Raw genomic sequence first — 18,144 nt, forward strand, 5'->3', positions numbered from 1 at the left:
ATTTGTCAGGTTGCTAAGACGCACTGCATCGATTCAACAACACAATTTACATCACGAAGGCCTCGAAACGACTTCAGTTCGCAGACGACAGGGGACTGCGGGTGGTCCAGGTTTTTGGTGCGCCGCTCGAGCAGTCAATGTGGTTAGCCGACCTTGATACAGGTAGGACAAGCGATATTGTTGTGGTCTTGTGGGCTAGTGGTAGGTGGCACGCTATGGGAGCTCGAGTTTCATAAGATGCACGCGTACAGCTACCACTGAGCCTCTACGACCACTCTTTCAGAAGACGACCTCCGAGGACCATGGACCGCGTCGACCAGTATAACTCAGACGAAGCGGAGAAATCAAAGAAGCTGAGCGAATTTCTTGAGTATCAGAGAAGGACCAAGAAGCGAATACCACCCAAATACAAAACATTCAACTACGAGCCTCTCCCGAGAAAGGATAGAGCCATTCGATTGCTCAAGCTGCTGCCGAGTAGCCCAGAGAATCCCGCCGTCGAATGCGAATTAGTCACGATCACTGGGAAAGAAAATGACCGAGGGTATGAAGCGTTGTCTTGGTGCTGGGGGACTAGCGATCCTACTGCGTACATCCATATCCGGGAGGATCGTAAGATCTTCGCCAAATACATCCGTCCCAACTTATTCGCAGCCTTGAAAGCTTTGCGAGATCCAGTCAAAGTTAGGCACTTATGGGTAGATGACATATGCATTGATCAGGAAGGTCAGTAGTCATTTCACTGCCTTGATGGCTTGGAGTAGAACATAGGCTAACTTTTGCCCTTCGCGGTTTGCTAGATTCCAACGAGAAGAGCCACCAGGTCGAAATGATGTGGGACATCTATGGCAATGCCGATAGGGTGTGCGTTTGGCTAGGCGAAGCCAACGACTCTAGTAGGACTGCCCTGAGGTTCATCAAGAAGGAGGTGTTGCAATTACGCGATTTCGATGAATTGTGCGAACGCGGAGATGCAAGCAAGAAATGGCGCTCTCTCTTGGAACTCATGCAAAGAGAATGGTTCTCAAGACGCTGGGTGGTGCAAGAAATCGCACTGGCTAGAACAGCGGTTATCTACTGCGGCGAAGACCATATCTCGTGGAAGGATTTCGCAATTGCCGTCGAGCTTTTTGTGGAAGTCGAGACTGCCACTCATCGTTTGTCCGAAGTTATGCAAAAGAAGTCCAAAGACCGCCATGTACCAGGGCTGTTCGATCATGTCTCAGCTTTGGGAGCAAGCCTCCTTGTCGACGCCACGGACCGTCTTTTCAGGGACTACAAGCAAGAACACCTAGCACTACCCGACGATAAGAATGAAGAGGAACCTTCTGATGCCGATGCCACATCCGATTCGGAGTCCGACGCATCGTCGACAGCGGTTAATGAGGGATGTGTGAGCTCGCCTTCCTCTCGTCGCAGAACGAATCCGGTGTTTGCGACTAAGAGTCAGATGCAGCCACTGCTGAGCTTGGAATACCTTGTGTCAAGCTTGACCATCTTCGATACCAGCAATCCGCATGATACAATCTACGCCCTTCTCGCGATTGCGAAGGATACTACACCTACGGCGGCTGAGCTATATGGAGCTGCCTCTTCCGATTACGTTCGGGACGGCCTGGAGCTATTCACGCAACGGAAACGATACCACGTCGATTACAAATTACCATACGTGGACGTTTGTAAGGATTTCATCCAGTTCTGTATTCAGCGGTCTCTTCAGGCGGATCCTAGTAGAGCATTGGATGTCATTTGTCGACCATGGGCGACAGAAGAGAAGTTGCTGGAGTCTAGGCGCCGTTCAGCCAAGAGAGTGGAGGAGGCAAGGAAGAAAGCCAGAGTGAAGAAGGAGAGACGCGAGCACAGGCGACAAGCGAGAAGAAACCAGAAGCCAGGAAGCAGCTTCAGATCGGTAGAGCAAGCGCAGGCAATCAAAGCTCGGACCACTGAGCAAGCGGGAGCCCATCATGGAGACTTCGAGACCACTCACCAAGACATGCCCCTACCTTCTTGGGTCCCTCAGCTGTCAGGAGCGCCCTTCGGGATGTATCAGCTCGCCGGAGTAACAGGCCCTAAAATGAGTCGCAGGAACGCCGATCCCCTGGTCGGTCTTCCAAGCTCAACTTACAAGAGTTATTCCGCAGCCGAGACAAAGAGGGTGGATAGGAAAGCCTTGAGGTTCCGCAAAAGGTTTGAGCTAGGTCACTATAGCATGTATGTTCGAGGGTTTCACCTGGACACCATCGGCAGGGTGGAGCAGGTGGCGAGGAACGGTCAAATTCCGAAAGAGTGGGCAGAGCTGGCAGAATGGCCTGACGCCGATGGGCGGCCTCCGGAGGCATTTTGGCGGACGCTGGTTGCCGACCGCGGCAGGGATGGCAAGAACCCACCGCAGTATTACTCACGTGCCTGCGCGGAATCTTTCAAGAAAGGGGGTTACGGAAGCGGTGCGGTCAACACAACCGACTTGATCAATTACGAACGCAATTCGGTCGTCTCGCAATTTTGTCGAAGGGTTCAAGCTGTCACCTGGAACCGAGCGCTTGTTAAGACAAAAAACGGACGGCTTGGCTTGGTCGGCAAAGACATCAAGGAGGGTGACAAGGTCTGCATCTTGTACGGACTCAGCGTTCCCGTGATCTTACGCGAGAGCCAGAAGAAAGGGGACGAGATGTATGGGAAAGAGCTGGTGTCCGAACTTAAGTTCATTGTCCGCACAGTGGTGTCTTGCTACCGACAGTATGTGGCCCGCAAGACGCAACATCGTCGGCGGAAGAATATTGAGATGACTAGGCTGATGGGGAAATGGTTGGAGGAAACGGAACGGTCTCGACAGACTAGGGTAAAGAAAGTCGAGGACAAGAAGGGCCGCACGGAGACTGAGTTAATGGAACACTTCATGAAGAAATTGAGGGAATCATTTAGCGACGGGAAGGCTGTAAAGGAAGTCGAGGACAAGAAGGGCTGGAAGAATGAGTTAATGGAACACTTCATGAAGAAAGTGAGGGAATCATTTAGCGGCTGGAGGACTGTAAAGCGGAAGATCGAATGGCGAGCAATGGAAGAGTCCCGCACTGCGATCGAAGAAAAGGCCGAAGCAGAAAAGGAAGCGATAACTGGTACCTCTGAGCAACCAATGGTTCAAGTTCCTGTGCAGGAATATTCGAACACTAGCGCTCAAGATCAGCGGCCGGTTCACGTGGAAAGGGCCGCTGTAAACGATTCCTCGAATGCAACGCAAGGAGCGGCTACCAAACTTCTTCAAAACGGCACGGACATCCATAGCGGACCCAAAGAGCAGCTCCACTATGATTGGTGGGAGTTCAACGCCCAGTTAAAGTTCGGACGTCGATGGAAGAAGATAATCAGGGCCAGAAAAGCCAAGCTAATGCAAGAATGGAAGCATCCGAAGCTAGCAGCACTGGAAGCTGCGAGACAGGCCCCGAGTGAGACCGGGCGATGCGACATGACCAACCAGGCCTTGAGCGGGTCTCCCACGGTCGTGCCTGATCATGCGTCGACGTCCGCTCTAGAGCAAAGGACAGTGTCAGCAGTTTCAGAGGCTTCTGAGCGCTCTAGACAAGTCCAAAGCAATGATGACGGGAACGTGGAAGAAACCGGCAATCAGACAGGTTCCAGCCTGCGTGGCTCAGATACTCAGGGCTCCTCTCGCCGTGAGCCTACCCTTGGAGACTCGAGTCATGTCTCCTTTCCGAATAGCCATGAAGCTAGCGACGCAGAAACCCAGTCTGAAAATGAACACCGTCAATCAAGCTCCGGCGTAGCGTCGACCAACGGAGATCGTGACAAGCTAGACACAACCGGAGGAGCCCAAGAACCCGGTCCATCTACGATCACTGCGACGGATGAGACCCCCGGCAAAGCCCTCAAGAGTACGACCGCATCGGAGCAAAAGATCTGTCCGCGGTGCAAACTACCTATGCGAGACACAACTGGGAGCGAAGCAGATGGATGCATCAAGGGGATCTTGGACGGTCTGCGGCAGAGGCAAGGTCAGGAAGGCTTCCTTTATTATCAGCTGCTGGGCGAATGCTACGTTCACGGGATGATGGATGGAGAAGCGATGCTCTATCAGAATGAGGAGTCTATCGCTTCTGTGGTTTTTGAGATTCGTTGAAGGGGTGCTTCAGTTTCAGATATTATGTTCGGTATGTTGAGGTGATCGTATTCTGCTTATGACATGACCATGTAGGCTTTTTGAGCTTCTCTCTTAGTAATTCAATGCTTCACATGAACACGGCGGTTTCTCTCTCACGCGTGAGAGCGGCAACGATCCTTCCTCTGTCACTGTGGTGTCCTTTTCCAGCTCACAGACGCTGCCAGCCGACTCACCCTCCCCATATTCGCTCCTGTCCGTCATTGTGGCCACCCGCCGTTGTCCATCGTCCGTCACCGAGTGTAAAAAGATGTTTCCCCGAACTGTTCGTCACTCGAGAAGCCGGAGGGACCTCGAGGCCTAAGACGAAGATGCCACGCCTAGCTCTTGCGCGCGCAAACGTCCTGACGGCTTCTGGCGGTTAACCTGGCTCGCATAATGCGAAAGTATTGACTCGCTCCCAGTAGGAGAGCCTGAGGATATGCGGCCGTACTCCGGGTTCTGTACACTGCGCGATGCCGTATTGTATTATAGTTGTGGTCGTGTGTGAGCGAGGGAGTCGGTCGCTATTCAGTGCCGTAGGTAGGTATTTGTATCCCCGGATCATTCTCTTCCACCTTGTGGCGCGTAAGTGCAACAGCGCCTTCACCTACGGCGCGAGATTGATCCGTGCCTTGCTCGTGGGGATCCTCGTGGGAAGAATGAGCTGGGAAGTGGCCGGAGGACTGCTCTCTGGGCAGACTGCACTCTATTGTCGCTGGGGTGTTTGTATGGGGCGGTCGAGCTACGGGTGGCTCAACGCCCAAACTGCCCGGTGGTGAAGGTGAAGGTGAAGGTGAAGGTGAAGGCAGCGCGTTGTGACGCGCCGTTAACGCATCCATGATTGAAGACAAGAGTATGGACGGGGCATGCGGTGAATAGAAGACGGCGGAGGCAAGGAACAAGGACTGCGGCGACTAGCAGGCGGAGGGACAAGGACGAAGCTTCAAAACACCGCGACTCGAGGCCACGCAGGTCGGTAGGCAGTAGGCAGCAACCAAGACCCATTGCCTTCACCCTCACATGCTCTCCAACAGCCTCAAACAAAACTAAACCCAGCTTCAAGCCCACATCAGCGACGTGGCACTCAACACTAGTCCCTATCGCCCAGTTTCGCAGCTGGGTGTCTACGCCCAACGAACCACCCCGGGTCCGATACAAACGGAATATGAACAGCTTCAGGTATCCCGAAGGGTACCTAGCCGCCGTTCCAGGTGTCCTTCAGCGAAGTCCTTATAATACCTGTGCCACCGTACTGAGACCAGTAACGTCCTTAGGCAGCCATCGAACAGAAACGCCGTCGAGCCTGCGAAACTCTAGCGCTCACGTTGGAGTGGAAAGGCGCGTAGCCTAACCGCGGGCGGGTCTGCGGCTCGTGGCAGAGCGGAAAGACCAAGGTTCACTGAGAGGACCAAGGTCCAACTCAGTGAGATCCTACGACTTGAGAAACCCGCACTGTCGGTCAATGACAGTCATCTCAAGGCCGGAGCCAAGAGGCATGGGGGAAAAAGAAAAAAGAGGAAATAGGAGGGAGGGTGCGGGGGGTTTATATAGACGGAGGCAGAGGGACCGTGCGAGGGGTCACATGCTCGCTTAGGGCTTGGGCTTTTGGGTGGTCCGTGGGGCTTACGTACAACGCTGGATTGTCCAATGGCGGGGCGGGGGAGCCGTCTGATGGTGAATGAGATGGTCACGTGATGGGCCTTCCCCTTTCGCGAGTAAGAGGTTTTGCGGTAATGCCAAAACGATGGGGAAGATGGAGACGCGGTGATGCGATGCATCATTAATTAGAAGACAGAGGCGAATAAGGGGAGCGAAAGTTGCGTTCTCCCGTCGGACTGAGCTCATATCAGTGCTTGCTCTTCGGGCACTGGCCACTCTTAGCCTGGAGACGGTCAATGCATCGCCGTTGGACTCAATTGACTCATACAAAGAAACATATAGAAAGCCGAGAGTTATACACACTCTTCGTCAAACAACAACATACAATTTGATATACAGAAAAGAATGTAGTCGGCAAATGAAGAGAAGCCTAGCAAGTCGGAAACGCCTCACCGCCCGTCTATCCATCCATTCGCCGCCGCCGCAGCATATAACCAGGTATTACCCCGCCCAGCCATACCTCTCCAACACCTTAAAAATCTTCACCGTCTGACTCACTGCACCTAATCAGCCAGCTTCCACACACCTCCATATCCACGAAAGAACATATACTCACGGCCGTTAGTCGTAACAATCCCGCTCGCCTTTTTCTCTTTATTCCATCCCCCGTCCACACGGGACCTCTGTTTCATCCACACCCCCAAATCGTCCTTAGACTTTATGGTGCGCAGTTTGCCGATGCGCCAGTCGCGCCACTTGGGCGCCTTGTCCTGGACGAATTTGACTATATCGGGATCCGTCGTGTAGCCCCTCATGGGCAAGAAGTTGATGACGTAGTTGATTGTTACCAAGGTGCAGAGGGGGGTCGCCATTTTTGGGGCTGTGGTGATATTGTTCGATATGCAGATATTGAGGAGTAGATGTTGGTGAAGATGTTGGTGAAAGAGAAATGGCGGACGAGCCTAGCAAAACTCTCTTTTATACCGCGTTGATGACTCTTCTTCTCGGCCGTAGTCATGCTAGGACGTGCACTCAACGAGCGCCTGAGACTCACAGCACCTTGTACACCGGCCAGCCAATCATACCTGCGGGGAAGGACAAATTCGACTCACTACTGCGCATCCTATTCTCCCCCTCAAAGCAATACACTGTGACGCGCAACGCAACGACACTCTCCTGGCGGCATAGGTACGTTCCCTGATCATACCAAACTTGAAGCAATACTGACTGCTAGATAGACCCGAAAACTACCTCTGCAGACACCCCCAACATTCTCCCTCGCGCTCGTTCACATATCCTCACTCTCATCCGGCAGCGGCATCGCAGCCGCCCTCTCCAGCTCCGCCTGCTGCTCCTCGCTCCACGCAGGCAGCGGCGGCATGCAGCATATCGCCTCGACGAGGGGGATGTCTGCCCACTGCGGGCCGAGCGCCCATTCGCAAGCGAGGCTTCCTTCGTCGCCGATGGGTTGGCCGGGTTCCAGTTCCAAGTCGTCGCTGTCCGCTTCGCCGGGGCTGGGGCTGATAAGGTCTGGGAGTCCTGAGCCTTCTATGTTCGTGTTGGCCTCGAGATCGCCAGTCTCGGGCTGCATGATCCAGTCGTTTGTGCTGGGGGTGCTGGGACGCTCCTCCTCATCCACCATCACCTGCGCCTCCCCTCCACGCTCCTCCCTTCCCAGCTCACCTTCACCTCCATCTTCACCTCCATCCTCCTCATCCTCCCCGGGAATCCGCATCTTCGCCGCCCTATCCAACGCGTCCTCCATCTCCGCCGTAAAGATATGTGCATACGCATCGCCAGGGTAGCAACCAGCATCGTGCGTAGGAAGAATATCAGCCCCCAGATCGGAATTCTCACTAGGAGCTTCGTCCTGCTTTTGCTCTTGCCCTTGCTCTCGCGGCTCGTCTTCAGCCAACACTCCAGTTACGCGAGAATGATCGAGTTTTTCTTCATCCACATCCGCAGTTGGTGATGCGGGTGCCGAACCCCCGCTAGAAATCTTCACTTTCTTCGTCGTAATTCGTTCATTGATATCCTCCAGGTTTCTGCGCTTCATGGCGTTGGGCGATGGTGGAGCTGACATAGTTGGTGTATGATAAGCGAAGTGGGGTGGGAAGGCGCGGCCGTGAGATGGCAGTCTCGACACGTGAATAATAGTATGGGGTCTGTACTAAATTGGCGGACGGAGGATGATGCTAAGGAACTTTTTTTTTGGCCTTTTCAAACAATGTTGGTGTGACGTAGGGAAAAGGAGGCGGCTGGTGCTGACGGACGGGGCGCAGCAGCAAGCAGAAAGTCCGATGAAACGCTAGGCTGCAGCAAGGCGCACAAACAACACCGATGCCTGGAACTGCGCACATCATCTCGGAGAATTAATCGTTTCGATTTGCGGCGCTGCTAACTAATCGCCGATATCGCGAAGAAATTTGCTGCGCAAAACGTGTCTCTGTGAACATCATACAAGTATATGCAGCCGTAATAGGACGTTGCAAAATCGTACAAAAGCGTATGCGCAAAATCCCTGACCTCTTTTCCGATGACCAACCCGTACTTTCTATAGATGCTGGGTAGCGACCGACGTAAGGAAAAGATGTATGGTATATCGTGAAGCAGAGGTACCTCCAGAAAACGCCAACGCTAAAATCATTGCTGAGCCATCGTGGTACATGGCAAGGGGAAACTACGAAAAAGAAGCGAAGCGAGAGTTTAAAGGGGTGTAAATGGGGCACTAGTTGAAGCGGCGAAAATGTCGTCTAGAGAGTTGGCGGTAGAAGTCGTAAAATATGTGGTTCGAAGCGAAGTGGGTGCGAATCGAAAGGTGAAATGGGGTATGCCAAAATCGTGTGCGGTCGAATCGAAGTGCGAGCTTTAAGTCTGGCAGGAACATCTTTATAGGACGGAATCGCCGAGGTAGCCGAAGTCATTCATCAACTTCTCGAAATGGCTGACCGAGCTTTCACGCCCATGCTTGATCGTCGGCTCGGGGGGCAGCGTGTCCTTGGTGAGCGTAGCCTGGGAACCGACCTCATCCTCGGGAAGCTTGTAGCCTTGAAAGCCCAGTCCGAAACAGGATACCTGTCTACGGGACGTTGAGTCTGTTGCACGGATATCGATGTTGAACAGGCTCGACCCGAACCCTGAGAGACGCAGCTGGTCTAGCTGCGGAGGTGAGGTCGATAAGTACGTTTGTGTGCTCGCCTCTTCAGCTTCCTGGTTCTGCTCGTCGTCTTCTTTCTCGTGCTTGATTGCGGATTCCTCATCCTGGTCGACCATGTAGTCGCTAATGGAGAAACGGGCTGAGAGTCTCTGCGGCGATCCCATTTCGCTGCAGTTGCTCGTCAACGAGCTGAAGGTAGGAGAGTGAACGGCGTCTTCGTCGGATGTTGGCGAACTGAATGTGATAGAGTCGGAGCTCCAGGTCGAGAACTGCCCACTTCTCTCGGAGATAAGGCGAATTTCCGAGTCGTCTTGGTGCTCTTCTTCGCCATCTTCCGCCTTCTCGCGTTCCTTATACTCTTTCACACTGATAGCATCGCCGTTACAAGCGAACAGTGGAGCAGGAACGAGGTACCGTGGTAGAGCAGGGAGTGCCTTATCCTTGTCAAGTGGCGTTTGCCGTAGGCCAGGGCTTCGGTGGCTTCCATGGCTTGATGAGGGACGTGAGTCATGGGAGGGAGGCTCAAGCGAGAGTGTTGGTCTTTGCAGTACTAGCGCAGGCTCTGGGCGTTGTTTCGCCTCTTCACTGTCTTCCTCGAAGCTCTGCCGAAGCCTCGGAGAAGCGAGCCATGGCTCATTGCAGAATATTTTCGTTCGTCTGGTTTCGGATGAGTTGGCTCTGACTATGCCTGGGCTTGAAGGAGGCTCAGTAGCGCTAATTTCAGGCACGTGAGATCTTGGACGCTGGATGAGTCGCTCTGCGCCGGCCGGCGTCATCTTTTCAGATGCAAAAATGAGGTCCTTAACGGGGTCCACGGGATGCGATCCTAGCGGAGAGAACTCCCGCAGCTTGGCCGTGATAAGTGGCGCTGGGGACGAAACCGAGCGTGTCCGTACAGACGACGAGGTCGAGGGAGCTTGTAAGGACGACAAAGGCACGAGATTGACTTCTTCCGCAGTCGTACTTATGAGAGTTGGGGCTCCTATTTGTAGCTCTCTCACGTTTCTGGGCTGCTCCCGGTTGTTCGATGCAGATCGCTTCGACGCAAGCTTCACTTTTAGGCTCTTGAGGTCCGGAAATAATGCGCTTGACGGCATCGCCGGCGAAGTGGAAGCGCTCCGCGCGCGTCGTTCATATCCAGGCGTGAGAGATTGGCTCATTGAAGGATACGTAGCAGACCGTGGCCCTCCGAGAGACTGTAGCGGGATCCTGTACGTCTCTGTACAAAGGTCGCCCAGCTTCGGGGAAGGCAGTGGCTTGGGGGGAACGGGGGTCAGGAACTTGTCCTGAGGATTGCGGGTGAAGATTTGGTCGCTTTCCGAGTTACTCCGACTTCTTGATTCTATTGGAACTTCCAGGACGTTCAAACGTTGGCCAGGGAGTAAGGGGCAAACAGTCGTTGAGGGCTCGGAGGGATTGTGGTGCTCCTCATCGTCGACCTTGTACTACGAGGGATGTCAGTGACATTCGGGCCAACCACAATGCTCTGGCCAGTCCAGGAGTATCCACTTGGGTTGCAAGAGTTCCCGTGCTTTCCAGACTGGAATAATACTCACGTAGTACCAATACGTCCCGCCCATTTTGAGCGCTCCGTTTCTTCTTCCACCCACGCTATCGAAGTCTCCGTCGCAGATGATGTCTTCGAATATATAACAGCCGGACCAGATGCCGTGACCACGTCGCCGGTCTCGCTTCAGCGAATATGGCTTCGTGAAATTATCCCAAGACCCAAGAAGTTCTATTGTGCGAGCCGCAGCTGGGCAGTCGCTGGAGGAAGTTTGAGTCACCTGAGGACGCAAGCGGCACAGGAGGGGTATACATACAACAAGAATGTGACGAGCGTTGTTGAACCCATTGCCGAAAGGCTGGGAGGCCCCAGGCAGATAAAAGCGAGGAGGATTTTGATGTGAAGCGAGGATGTTGGTTAAACCCCCGAACATGCCAGTCGCTTAGCATAAACTCGTATGGTGGTCGGGGGTCAAAAATAGAGAGCCATGCTGGCCGCTCTACCAGATTCGTTTTAGTTTACGCAAACGTTTGAAGGTGCCGGCAGACGAACCTGGAAAGTAATAGACGCGGGCTTTCGATTGGAAGCAGGCAGTATCGCGGTTAATGGACGACGTTGAAACTGGACAAGGTGCCGTTTGATGCGCTGTTGGCGAGGCTGACCAGGGTAGATGCGGCTGAGCAGTCTGGGAGAGACGGGGATTTGCTCAAGTCGGTAGATGTACGATGTTTGATGCACGAGGCTTGCGGCGAGGAATCGAGGTGCAGTGTGCGCAGTGTGAGCCGCAAAGATGGCGGTTTGAGATTGGCCCAATTGGCGCTGGCGATGTTGGCTTGGTGTATAAGAGGGGAATGGGGTCACAGCGCTTAATGCACAGCTTGGAGTAGTCGGAATTTGTCCTATGTGAAACACGGTAGCAGATCGGGTCCAAAAAGCAGCAGCTGATAGCGTGTCGGCGAGTGTGTAGGAGAGAGGAAAGACGAGAGGGCTGGGCTGGAGTCGAAGATGTACCTGCCATATCTCCAATCTCCTGTCGGAAGGCGGCATCGACGTGCTATTGATGGCTAGCGGACAGCCAGCCATGGCGCATCCAGGCTGTGGGAAGGCACGACCAGTCGCGATGGAAGGTTTCCGGAAGGCAGGGAGATCATTGGCAGCGGCGGCCTCAGACGGCGCCATGAGCATGCATTTCGTTAAACAATGCCATGACGAGCTGTCGTTGGCTGCAAGCGCACGCCGATGAGGGGCCTGTTCTCCTTCATTTCAGCCCCGCCGGCCGAACCGTGGACGGACGGCGTAGTGGGCGTGCAGTGCGAGCATCTGGCCTGCTGCGAGCCGCGCAATCGTGGATGCTGAATCGGGTGATGAACCATAGTTGCATTTTCGTCCGGCCTCAATGTCGTGCAAAGAGACTTCAAGGGCAGCGTCGCAGCCTCGTCGTCCCACGAGGAGCGGCATGTCGAAGAGTCGGGACCTGACTGCCGGAACGCGCAGCCCCCAATTCGCGGCCGCCCCTGTGTTCGCTGGCCAAAACAAGGCCAGAGCCTGCTCCCGCGCACGCCTCGATCGACGCGGGCGTCCAATGGCGACGGCGCCGCGGTGTCGCTCAGCCGGATTCGGCGCTAATCCCTGCGTCCGGCGCCGGCCCAGTCAAATCGTCGGATCGCTGGCGCGCAAGGGAGCGGAGGTCGGGCCACAAGTGACGATTCATTGCTTCAGGTTGTTGCTGCAGCTACATACATACTTCGTCACAAATTTCGTGTCTCCTCCGCCGCGGAGAGAGTGCCGTGCTATCCATCGGGCCTTTCTTCACGTCGACCTGGCATTGGGAGGCGACCCAAGCATGAGCCATCAATGCGTAACCGCTGTCTCTGCGCCATCTGAAACGACCACCGCCCATCACTCCCTGTCGAGCTGCCAGGCCTCATGCCACTCCTTGGGAAGCGCTGACTGCGGCGCAGCATACATATCCAACACGTCCCCCTATCCAGCTTGCGTGGAGTCAACTCGTCGAGTCGGCGAAGAGATCACGAATTGAAGACTGCCAGCAAACACTACCAGCCGCGCGCAACCGCACCGAACGATTGTTGGAACACTCTAGTCCTAGGGGTAGCACAGGGACATCCTCGGGTTCGCAAAAGAATCTCCGCAGCCTCGTTTGATCTTCAATTCGTCATGCCGTCTCAAGTCGTCGGAGCCTGGTCTCGTTCCTGGCCCGCTCACGTGGTTCCCGATATAGACAACATCTGGAAACCTCGAACAGCACCCTGCCATATATCCTTCTTGGCCTGGACGCTTGGGAGGAACAGCTAAACTTATCACTTATCAATCTGGCCCTGCGGAGAACGCCGGTGCTTGTACCACCACTCCCTCAATGAGATGCTCAAACGTCTGTAGTAACGAAACCATCAACATCTCGCCATCTTCAACTCCCGGCGACGAGGGCTACCGCTTCAGGACTACAGCAGACTCCTATACTATTGCTCAGGAGATACGGGCGATACGTTTGAAGATCTATGCGCCAAAGTCAAAAAGGCTCCGTCGCTTACCTCAGGCTGCGCGAGGGGGTGATATCAACCGTGGCAGAGGTTGACTAGGACTCCGCTACCCCTCACGTCGCCGTGCAACGTTGAGCAAACCGGTCCAGTTTCTCGTACCTTTGTAGAATCACACCGATCGACCGTACCCCTACGCATTTTCATCGTGTTTTATGACCATCTACACCATCGCCTGGGTAGCCAATCTTCACCGCACTTTCGATCCCGTCCCACCGAGTGTGGTGCTACACATCCCCAACTATTCCAAAATCTCGACACGTCTCAGGTCTTTACATATTGAAAGCCTGCAAGAAGGGCCTTCTCAAACTTAAAATCCCCACATGCTACTACATGCACCGCGATATAGGCCCACCAAGAAAAGACACATTGCACGTTGAAGATCCCCAGGACTAGCTTTCCTGAGCCAAAATTGAGAGGGATACGTTGCTGCTACGTGTACCATGTACCGCGATACACGGTCACGCTCGTTCCTTCCTTCCCAAACCCCGTGCGTGATAACACACCCACCCGAATATCCATCTACACCAAGGCATCACACAAGCGCTGATGCGGTGTGGCCCCGCCCCCAGCCTATGCGCAGCGAGCACGTGTCTCGGGAAGGACGGAGCTAAACATGGGTGCGCAACGTTACGAGCGCTCGTGCTCTTCACACCGGGAGCTTTTCGGGAAGATGGATGCAGTGGGGCTAGTGCAGGTGCTCAGAACGTGATAGCAACTTAGGTACACATTGAATGAGAGATGTGAATTCTTCAGAGCCGATATCACGGGAACTGAACTTTATCACTTCTACTCCCTTGTCTTTTCCACCATCCATCTATCCACCGGCTAGCTCTGCAATTTCCAAATTGTGCACATCTAGACGCTTATAATACCACCCGCCGTAGCCAAAATCCCCCATCATGCCTCTAAAACGGCGTCGTCGCCTCCGATCCACACCCCCGCTCCGGGCAATCACTCTCCAGGCAAAAAAGGTTATGTTGGGTTAGTTCAGGGATGTGGTAGTGAGTAGTCAAAGCACATACTGAGGCACCCAACCCAGGACAAGCTAGCTAGGTGAACTGTCGCGTTGTTCGTGAACCAGCAGCACAGCTACCTCCCGTACCCTATGCACACATATCGGCAAGAGCAAGAGCTAAACGTCTTGAGCAACGTCACAGCCATAATTGTTCCCCTTGCTAGCGGGACGGAAGACGATGGACCTTCGAAAACAAGGCATGTACTCCAAATTCTGCATTTACCACCATATCCGTAGAATATTAACACCACCTCATCATCTCGCCCTTGCATGTATGCCCCATCATCTTCCCCACCTCACTGAAAGCTCATCGCCAAAATCTCTGGCTTCCTCTCCTCCAAGTCCAAAATCATCTGCCCAAACAGGCCATTCGCCCAACTAAACCACTGCCTCGTCCAATCGCTCTCATTGAAGCTATTAATACTCTCATGGATCAATCCCAGCCCGTCTGTGCTCGTTAGAATCTGGTCCAACTCGTCCCTGATCTCGCCATCGTTATCGCTCGTTAGAATGCGCACGATGGACGCCATTGGCCACGCCATCCCCGGTCCCTGGTGTGGCCCGCCAACCGCGCTGATCACGGGACCGCGCATGAAGTAGGGATTGGAGGCGCTGAGGATGAGGTCGCGGGTGTTTTGGTAGGTTCCTTCGTCGACGGGGTAGGTGAAGAAGGGAGCGGAGAGGAGGCCGGGGATGTTTGCGTCGTCCATGATGGTGGTTGAGCCGAAGCCATCGATTTCAAAAGCGTAGACCTTGCCGTACTTGGGGTGGTTTACCGTCCCATGGGTTTCGATGGCGTCGCGAAGGGACGAGGAGAGGTCGGACATTTTCTGGGCGAGCGAGGCGGCCTTGCCGTTGCTGAGCTTGCTCATTATGTCTGCAGTTGAGGAAAGATAGGCGCTGAACATCATGTTGGCTGGAATGTAGAGCTGGTAGATGGTTGAGTCGTCGCTGGGACGGAAGGCACTCCTGATGAGCCCTGTGCCGCCCGCGACTGGGTTTCCCAGGCCGTCATTTGCGAGAGTCTCCGTCGACCGAGTGGTCAGACGCGTGAACATGTAGGGGCTATCCAAGACTGCGCCATTGTCCGCATACGTCGGCGTCATCATGTCGTTCGCCACTTGAAGGATCGCCTCAACCGCGTCGATCCATCTGAATTTGCCAAAGAAGTCTAAATCGCCGGTCGCATTGTAGTAGTTGGCGGAGACCTCCAGGAAAGCTGCAAGCGAATCAAGCTCATACTTGCATTCGAAAACAGATATGTCTGAGTATGGCGGCTTCACTGTGTCCTGGCTTGCGCTCGTGTTGTTCCCGAGGTCGATGCCACTCTCAAACGGAGGTTGGAAAGAGTTGCAATAAGGCGACGTAAGTAAGTACCGTGCTTGGAGGTTTATTACTCCTCTGTAGAGGCTCGCAAGCGAATTCGAATCACTGCTCGCGTTCAGCAGAGGGAGGTAGCTCTGCATCTGATTCGCAGAGTCGCGCAACCACATCGCGTTGATGTCTCCCGTGATGACGAATGTGAGCTCCTCTTCTGCGTTGTCTGCTGCATATCCTTTCCATTTTATCGCCGTGTCGAGCGTGTTCGGATATGCGTTTTGAAAGAGGCGGTAGAGATCCGGGTCTTTAATCACGCCTTCCATGCGAGTGATCAAGTCCTCGACGCCTTGCGATGTGAAAGTTCGGCATTCTGGAGACGGGCGCTGGTATGCGAGCTGATTCTTCCCAGAGCTGAGAGGCTCGTGAACTTCCTTCGAATAGTCGGAATAATCTGGGCACTGTGCTGCTACCAGTAGTGGTACCGCCGAGGAGGCGAAAATGTTGAAGCCGCGCATTCTGGTAGAGGAACGTCAATGAAAGAGGACACTAGAATGATGGAAAATTTGAAGCGACGAGGATCGCAAAGTGCCCAGGCGACGAGATTGTCGGTTCTTGTACCGGGCGCGGGACATGCGCGAGTGATACCAACGGGCGGGTTACCGTCCATGTTGCTATACCCCGCAGTTGATCCCATGAACAGGTGCAGGTACCGAAATGTAACGGTGGATGAAGCTATTAGCAGGGTCCGCACGAGCAAGCCGTTTGCCGACGTCATTGGGTTGGCCTTCAACGGCTGTCAGCACAGCGCCAGCGGGGAAGCTGAGAGATTGGACTCTATGCGGAAGGACTCCGAGCTCGTTGAGTAGTGCCGAAGCCGGGAAATATGTTTACTACATGACGATATGAGGGGCTCACCTGGATCTTTGCAGGGAAGAATGGAACCTGGTCAGGCACAAACTGAGAATGAGGTTAATGTTGGAATGCGGGGATCTGCGGGTGGCTGGAGCTTGGCGGTGATTCTCTGCAGGATCAACTAGGCCGAGAGAAGAAGGTGCCAGAGGTCTCTTGGAAGTACATTTGTAGGTTTCTGATGCTGGAAACAGCAAGTTTGCTGAACCAGATTTGCGATCGTGAGTCGTGAGCGTCCGTCGTTTTTGAGGGCGGTGGACGGAATGACGCTAGCCATTTTGGGGCGTCATCTCGGCTTTTCGTTTTCCCCGGTAACTCCTTTATCTCATCCGTCACGAGAAACTTCAGGGCATCATCTAATGGACTCGGTCTTTGCTGCACGCTTCTTGTACTACATTCGTTGTTCGTTATTAGACGGGATGCTCTTGTGATGTCGACACGCAGAGCTCACCACAAAACAAAATTTGGGTGTCGTACCTGCAAAAGAAGACGCATCAAGGTCAGTTCTTCAGGATCGCAATACGCGCTTCATCCATTCTTCATCATTCCCGCAGCTGACGCACAAAGTGTGACCAATGCCGTCCGGACTGCAAGAACTGTATCAAGCGTGGCTTAGAATGTAGCTTCCGCGCACTGGATCCATCTCCGCCGTCCTCAATCTCCGCACTCCAACCAGGGAGTGAGAGCAGCCAGGCCGTTTCTCCATTTCATGCGTTCTCTCATGAACCTAAAGATATCGCTTATTCGCTTCCACCTCCGACACTCCTGGATTACCTGGCTCAAAATAGCTTACTCGAAGGCTATCCAGAAATACTACTTCCCCGCCTGCAACTACTGCTACATAATTTCGTCACTGGGACAAGCGCCACTATTTCGCACAATGCGACAGCACAAGCAACCTGGTGTGCAGCAATTCCTAAGCTGGTGGAGAGCCATCGGTTCGTGTTGCGCGGTATATTCGCCATGTCCTCACTTCATCTCTCCCGCACTGTCGGCGTAGAGAAAGAGCGGGAAACCTATCAAACCATGGCTGCTGTTCAGATGAACACAGGTCTGGTTCACTACCGCTCGGCCATGGAGGAGGTTTCCGCGGACAATGCAGAAGCTCTATTTGCATACGCTACCACCACCTCGGTGTTTATAGTTCTCACGACGGCTGACGAGTGTAAAAGCCTTTTAAAATCCCTTCAAAGCGAGGGCGGACGGCCGAATCAGCGGCGCGCAGCTGTCAGCGGACTGGCACACGCCATCATCGGGATCATGCGTAACTTACGAGGCATACTCATAATCCTGGTTCCGTGTTGGCATCTAATAGCAAACGGGATTCTACAGCCTATTGTGAAGCGCGAGTGGTGGCCTCATCGTTATCCTATATCGCCGCAAGCCATTGAAGAAGACCGCAAGCTTGCAGAGCTGGAAAACCTCTGGGCCCACCCCGACCGCCGCTACGAGTATTGGTTCGATACCCTCAGAAGTTCTTTAAAGAGGTTGAGAGAATGTTTTGGACTGGTCTCACAACTCACAGTGGCTGGCGACGATAGACGACCGGGCGGGAGGCTTATCGACTGGACCTCGGTCGTTACCTGGCCGATATCGAACTCCCTTGACTTTATCGACCTCATCGAGCAGCGGCAACCTGAGGCTTGGATCATTCTGGCACATTATGCTATCCTTCCAGCTCGGGTCGAGAATGTATGGTGGATTGAGGGCCTGGCCTCAAACATTCTTTCGACAGCTGCCCTGGTGCTGAAAGAGGAGATGTGGACATGGTTAGAGTGGCCGGCGACGGTTGTGGGCGTGGACTTGGATAGTCTTCGACCACATGCTGACGGACCTGCCGGCTAAGAGGCATTCGCCTTCGAGCTCAGATGGCTAACGAAGCAGTGATAGAGAGCCGGATATTGCCATTATCTACCATGTATT

The 18,144-nt window shown here is 53.9% G+C and overlaps 7 protein-coding genes across 7 annotated transcripts; 3 read left to right on the plus strand and 4 right to left on the minus strand.

The window, feature by feature from the left end:
• Positions 1–277: 277 nt before the first annotated feature.
• Positions 278–4,135, plus strand: BU26DRAFT_556336 (HET-domain-containing protein; the record flags this gene model as incomplete). Its single annotated transcript, XM_033832374.1, has 2 exons — positions 278–726; positions 801–4,135. The coding sequence occupies exons 1-2, from the start codon at positions 303–305 to the stop codon at positions 4,133–4,135; spliced, it is 3,759 nt and encodes a 1,252-aa protein (XP_033676218.1). The 5' UTR covers positions 278–302.
• A 273-nt stretch (positions 4,136–4,408) lies between these two features.
• Positions 4,409–5,158, minus strand: BU26DRAFT_183215 (uncharacterized protein). The gene has a single exon (XM_033820407.1). The coding sequence runs from the start codon at positions 4,993–4,995 to the stop codon at positions 4,681–4,683; it is 315 nt and encodes a 104-aa protein (XP_033676219.1). The 5' UTR covers positions 4,996–5,158; the 3' UTR covers positions 4,409–4,680.
• Positions 5,159–7,043: 1,885 nt separating this feature from the next.
• On the minus strand, positions 7,044–7,838 carry BU26DRAFT_572067 (uncharacterized protein; the record flags this gene model as incomplete). The annotated part of the gene is made up of 1 exon (XM_033834206.1): positions 7,044–7,838. One exon carries the CDS (start codon positions 7,836–7,838, stop codon positions 7,044–7,046), a length of 795 nt encoding a protein of 264 aa, XP_033676220.1.
• An 806-nt stretch (positions 7,839–8,644) lies between these two features.
• Positions 8,645–10,492, minus strand: BU26DRAFT_572068 (uncharacterized protein; the record flags this gene model as incomplete). Its single annotated transcript, XM_033834207.1, has 2 exons — positions 8,645–10,357; positions 10,469–10,492. The coding sequence occupies 2 exons, from the start codon at positions 10,490–10,492 to the stop codon at positions 8,645–8,647; spliced, it is 1,737 nt and encodes a 578-aa protein (XP_033676221.1).
• A 1,470-nt stretch (positions 10,493–11,962) lies between these two features.
• BU26DRAFT_183245 (uncharacterized protein) lies at positions 11,963–12,625 on the plus strand. Its single transcript, XM_033820408.1, has one exon. The coding sequence runs from the start codon at positions 12,002–12,004 to the stop codon at positions 12,455–12,457; it is 456 nt and encodes a 151-aa protein (XP_033676222.1). The 5' UTR covers positions 11,963–12,001; the 3' UTR covers positions 12,458–12,625.
• Positions 12,626–14,222: 1,597 nt separating this feature from the next.
• On the minus strand, positions 14,223–15,933 carry BU26DRAFT_183274 (glycoside hydrolase family 125 protein). Its single transcript, XM_033820409.1, has one exon. The coding sequence runs from the start codon at positions 15,825–15,827 to the stop codon at positions 14,289–14,291; it is 1,539 nt and encodes a 512-aa protein (XP_033676223.1). The 5' UTR covers positions 15,828–15,933; the 3' UTR covers positions 14,223–14,288.
• Positions 15,934–16,651: 718 nt separating this feature from the next.
• On the plus strand, positions 16,652–18,066 carry BU26DRAFT_441203 (uncharacterized protein; the record flags this gene model as incomplete). Its single annotated transcript, XM_033824445.1, has 2 exons — positions 16,652–16,720; positions 16,789–18,066. 2 exons carry the CDS (start codon positions 16,652–16,654, stop codon positions 18,064–18,066), a joined length of 1,347 nt encoding a protein of 448 aa, XP_033676224.1.
• Positions 18,067–18,144: the final 78 nt, after the last annotated feature.

This window comes from Trematosphaeria pertusa, assembly GCF_010094035.1.
Source record: "Trematosphaeria pertusa strain CBS 122368 unplaced genomic scaffold BU26scaffold_25, whole genome shotgun sequence".
NCBI classification, from domain to species: domain Eukaryota; kingdom Fungi; phylum Ascomycota; class Dothideomycetes; order Pleosporales; family Trematosphaeriaceae; genus Trematosphaeria; species Trematosphaeria pertusa.

Bases quoted from the DNA above. Each gene is read 5' to 3' on its own strand.
- BU26DRAFT_183274 (XM_033820409.1), bottom strand. From the start codon at position 15,827: ATGCGCGGCTTCAACATTTTCGCCTCCTCGGCGGTACCACTACTGGTA.
- BU26DRAFT_183215 (XM_033820407.1), bottom strand. From the start codon at position 4,995: ATGGATGCGTTAACGGCGCGTCACAACGCGCTGCCTTCACCTTCACCT.
- BU26DRAFT_183245 (XM_033820408.1), top strand. From the start codon at position 12,002: ATGGCGACGGCGCCGCGGTGTCGCTCAGCCGGATTCGGCGCTAATCCC.